General features: G+C 54.7%; 1 protein-coding gene across 1 annotated transcript; it reads right to left on the reverse strand.

Moving 5' to 3' along the window:
• Positions 1-542: 542 nt before the first annotated feature.
• ID1 (inhibitor of DNA binding 1) lies at positions 543-2,935 on the reverse strand. Its single transcript, XM_081195153.1, has 2 exons — positions 2,430-2,935; positions 543-1,078 (listed from the first exon to the last, which is right to left on the reverse strand). Exons 1-2 carry the CDS (start codon positions 2,835-2,837, stop codon positions 1,037-1,039), a joined length of 450 nt encoding a protein of 149 aa, XP_081051279.1. The 5' UTR covers positions 2,838-2,935; the 3' UTR covers positions 543-1,036.
• Positions 2,936-4,988: the final 2,053 nt, after the last annotated feature.

Consider the following 4,988-nt stretch of genomic DNA (forward strand, 5'->3'; position numbering starts at 1 on the left):
GAGGAGACTCTTGAGAGTCCCATGGACTGCAAGAAGATCAAACCTCTCCATTCTGAAGGAAATCAGCCCTGAGTGCTGACTGGAAGGACAGATCCTGAAGCTGAGGCTCCAAGACTTTGGCCACCTCATGGGAAGAGAAGACTCCCTGGAAAAGACCCTGATGTTGGGAAAGATGGAGGGCACAAGGAGAAGGGGAAGACAGAGGATGAGATGGTTGTACAGTGTTCTCGAAACTACAAACATGCGTCTGGCCAAACTGCGGGAGGCAGTGGAGGACAGGGGTGCTTGGCGTGCTCTGGTCCAGGGGGTCAGGAAGAGTCAGACACGACTAAACGACAACAACTATGTAGGGCTGTTAAGATTTACGAAGAATGTGTGAGGAGGATTCAGAATTTGAGGGGGACGTTGGCTCCTGGTTTTTCTTTTCCCCAGAGAGGGTGGTGATTTGTATGGTCTTCCAAACACCTCTTCCCAGATAACAACTGGCCTAATTTATACCCCAAAATCCCCTTCCACCCAATAAAAGCCACACGACCCCAAAGGACCATTTGTCGCAATATGCATTTGTTTTAATAACAAAAACCTCAAACTATTGTAGAACAATATTCTCAGGGGGGAAACATTATCATTGTAATATACAATACAAGAATGATTCTCAGAAATCTGAGAAGTATTTTGGAGAGAGTTACAACACGCTGCTTTTCTCTTTTCTTAAAGAACAAGCACTGCCTGTTTTAAGCATTAAACCCCTTCCATAGAGGGTGCTGCTTTTGAGTTCAGTTTGAGTTCACCGGCGCTGGTTCCTCTTTCTCGCTAAGAGACACCCACGTGGCACCCTCTCGACACGGGGAAAGTGGGGCAGAGGCTGTTGGTTTCAACTCTCCTTCACCTCCGGTAAAAATGTCCTTTGCAGTCTCTCTGTCTAAGTCCACTGGAACCTAGTCCGTTGGGAGAGGAGAGAATTCCTTCCCCTGCCATTGGAGGAGCAACAGGAAAGCCATGTCTTCCAAGGACGTTCCGCAGGCCAGACTGGCCCTCAGCGGCACAGGATCCGGTCATCAGCATTCACACAAGCAGGCTGGAAGTAAACACAAGATAAGATTGATCAGCATGGAGATAAAAACCAATAGCGCTGCAATTCGTAAATCCACAGAAGGCTGTTTTGAGACCCTCAACAGCAACATCGGTTCTTAACTCCCCATTTTTTGCCTAGGGATGAAGCCAGCACTCTGCTGAAGACTGCTGTGAAACCCAGAAGCTTGTGAAGCTTCTGAAAAGTAAGGGTGACTGGGTTCAGTGCTACCAGATTCCATCAAGCCTAACCCAGAACACACATACACACAGACAAACAACATCAATGGCAGGAGCAAAGTCCACCGGACTGCAAGCAAGAGCCATTGCCATTCCAGTTTCCCTAGGCAGTAACTGTCATCTTCCTGTAGCGAAGGGGAGACTGGGACTCTTATCTCCCATCAGCCCTTGCAGCCACAGGTCAGGGATGATGGGAAATATCCATGGGGCTGCCCTGAACCCCCCCCCCCAAAAAAAGGCACAGCATGTAGGAGAGGACCGAAGGAGGAGAATGGGCAAGGGCAAAAAGTATTTTCTGCAAAGGGAGAGAATCCATCCAGCCTTGATTTGAATACAGTGCTTTAATGCAATAGCCAATGGCTCAATATTGACAGCAGCAAGGAGAAGCCGCAATAAAGGCTGGGGGTGTATGCCCCATCTCCCCCAAAAGGGGACAGAAAAGGGGGTGGGAATCAGAAGAATTTTGAGGGGGGGGGAGCGGTCACAAGAGGCATCAGGGAAGAGGAATACAGGGTCAGGATACAGAAACTATGGTTATGGGATGGGGAAGATTTAACACACCCACCCAGAGCAAAGAAGGGGCAATATCTAAAATAGGTAAAAATGGGGTGGGGGCGACTAGGAACACCAGGCAGAGGGCATCGCCTCCATGTTGAAAAACGAAAGCGCACACACAGGGGTGGCGTGGGAATCCCCTCCCCAAGAATGGACGTCCAGAAAGTAAAAACATCAAAGGCAGCAGCGGCACCCTAGGGTGCCAGGTCGTTAAGAGTCCACAGCGCGGAAGGGCAACCCCAGGATAGGGTGGCAGGATTTGGGATGGGGTGAAAACACCCCCCCCCCTGAAGAAGTAGAAGCAGAAGCAGCAGCCCCAAAAGCGCATGATATGGCACCCAAGCGACTCCGCCACGGAGACCAGGGGAAGGTGGCGTCCGGATGGAAAAGGGAGTCAAATCATCGGGGTGGGGGTGCAAGCCTGGAAACGCCCCCCTAGCCGGAGGCTCCGTGGGCAGGCAAGGGACACCGTGAAACCCTCCACTTGCTGCCCACCGTGGTACCCCCCCCCCAAGTAGCCCAGGGAGAGACGGCGGCGCGGTGGGTCAGCGGCCGGGGCTCACCTCGGGCACGGCTCCGGCCGGCTCGTCCGTGGCCCTCTGCGGGGTCGGCCCGGCGCCCAGCGGGTGCTGTAGCTCCAGCTGGAGGTCCCAGATGTAATCGATAACGTGCTGGAGGATTTCCACCTTGGAGACCCGTCGGTGGCGGGGCAGGGTGGGCACCAGCCCGGCCAGGCGCGAGTAGCAGCCCTTCATGTCCATGAGCAGCGAGGCGGCGGCGGCTGCCTGCTCCGGGCACAGGGGCAAGCCCCGAGGGGGCGGCGGGCTGCCGGCCCGGGACAAGGAGACGCTCTGCTCCGACAGGCACCGCGACACCGGCTCGCCCGCGCCCCCGGAGCCCAGGCGCACGCCTTTCAGGGCGCAGCTGGGGCCGGGCGACACGGCGGGCGCTGCGGCGGTGGCCACCTTCATGGCTGCGCGAAGGGTCGAGGCGGCGGCGGAGGGAAAGCGAGGAAAAATGGGAAATCCAGGCGCGCAGCGAGACGGACGAAGCGCTGCAAGTGCCGCGCCGTCGAGCAGGACCAGCTATTTATAGGGGCCGGGGAGGAGTGGGCGGGGCCGAGCGCCGTGCGGAGGAGCCAATCGCAGGAGTGGAGGGAGGGAAGGGGGCGTGGCTCCCGCAGCAACTTTTCCTCTATGGGACGGAATTGAAAAGGGAGCTTGGGGTGATTTTTCCCCCCTCTTTTTTCCAAAGCCAAACATCATGGGAAGCAAGGAGTTCCCGCCCCCTCTTCTTCTTTTTTTAAAGAGAGATTGGGGAGAGCTGCAGGTGTAGGGAGCTCGGGGGCATTTTATCCGGAAAAAGACGAGGATGAAAGGAATGTGACAGGCACTTGAAAAATAAATAGTTTTTAACGACAGATTTGACACTTTCGCCTCCCCGCTGCCTCCTCCCCCTCCCCCGCCCTCCTCCTCCATACACGGAAACAAATGGGGTATTAAAGTGTCCCCCCCCCGGATCACCGCCACCCATTAAACACACACTTAATATCTTGTAAATATATGTATTTATAGATTTGCAAACTTTCTCCCAGAAGGCGTTCCTTCGCCATCCTTAATGCAGATGTTAAGATGTTTCTCAAGAGAGGAAAATTAGCCGGGTTTGTATTTTATTTTATTAAAGATCTTCCTGCTCCCACCCCCCACCCCCGGTCGCCGACTGCTACAGGCACCATCTATAGTTATTTAAACTATATTTAATTTTATTTAAACTGGGCTCCAAAGCGTTAAGGCTGAAGAGCGATGGGAGAGCGGATTTGGAAGCTGTTTTAGAAAACAAGACATGCAATGGATTAAGCTGGGGGGGGGGGCTTTTAAAGTTTCGATCCCCTCCAGTTTCGGTGCCTGCAAAAGTCCGGGAATGATTGATTGATTGATTAATAATCAACGCCCGGTGAAAACCGGGATCCTTCTAGAAAGGAGATGAAAGCGGTCACGTTTGAGGCGAGTTCGATTTCTGAAGAGTTTCCGGGATGAATGTTTAATCCCAGTCTGGTCACGTGTTAGCTCGTTCACACGCTCCACAGCTGCAAATCGACTGGAGGTGGTGGGGAAACCAACTTTTTAAAAAATAAATAAAATGCGTGGGTTGTGGTGTGAATCATTGCTAAATACCACTGAATTCACTGAATGAGGCTGCAAAACCATCATTCCAATAAATTCTCCCAGCAAGGACCCTGTTGATATTCCTATCCTGCCCCTGGCGCTCAGCGTTTGCTGAATGAATCCGACCCAACTTTTGCAGCCGACCCTTCTCGGAGTCGCAGGATGAGATCCTGAGCAGAGCGGCTGAGGATCGACCTTGCTCCCTCCCCCGGTCCTCCCCCCCGCCACCAGCCGCTTCGCAGGCAGCTTGGAATCGGGACTTTGCAAGCGCCCAACTTGTTTCCAAAACGCAAGCAAAAAACAACCACAATTCCTGTGTGTGTGTGTGTTTCTGCAATGCATACTCGCAAGCCCAGCGTTGCAAAGTCTCCCAGCCGCCGGCGCCCCCTCCTAATTTGCAGCACGATCCTGAATCGCCCTCTTCTTCGGGGGCTCCCACTTTCACTTTCGCCCCATTCATCTCTCCCAGCTCCTTCTCTCTCTCCTTCCTCCCTCCCTTCCCTCTCCTCCAGTCGGCCTGGACCGTTGCCATTTATAGCCGTTCCCAAAGCAGCCTCGGTAGCGCTCCGTCTCTCTCCCCCCCCCCAGCTCGAACCCTGCCCGCCCCCTCGGGCTGTTTCTGTGTCTTAACAAGCCGCTCAGACCGCGAGACGCCAAAGCCTGTGATGTCACCCATTCATAAAACCCTGAGCGCTGTCAGCCTGGCGCCTCGCGGCCGGTGCCCATGGAGACCGCAAGGGCCGGGGGGGGGAGGAAAGGGGGAGGGAGGGAGCCTCCCCCGCGCCTTCCCCCCCACCCCCCAACGCCATTCACCTGCAAGCCAAGGGCCCTGAGAAACCCGGCCCGGAGCTTTTATCACCTCGAAGCCGTCGAGTCCCGTCCCCCACCCGACAATGGGGGTCTCTTGCAGGTGCCAGGGAGTTTTTTTGGGGGGGGCGTAATCCCCCTCCCGCTGTT

This window comes from Podarcis bocagei (genome assembly GCF_964188305.1).
Source record: "Podarcis bocagei genome assembly, chromosome: 5".
NCBI classification, from domain to species: Eukaryota; Metazoa; Chordata; class Lepidosauria; order Squamata; family Lacertidae; genus Podarcis; species Podarcis bocagei.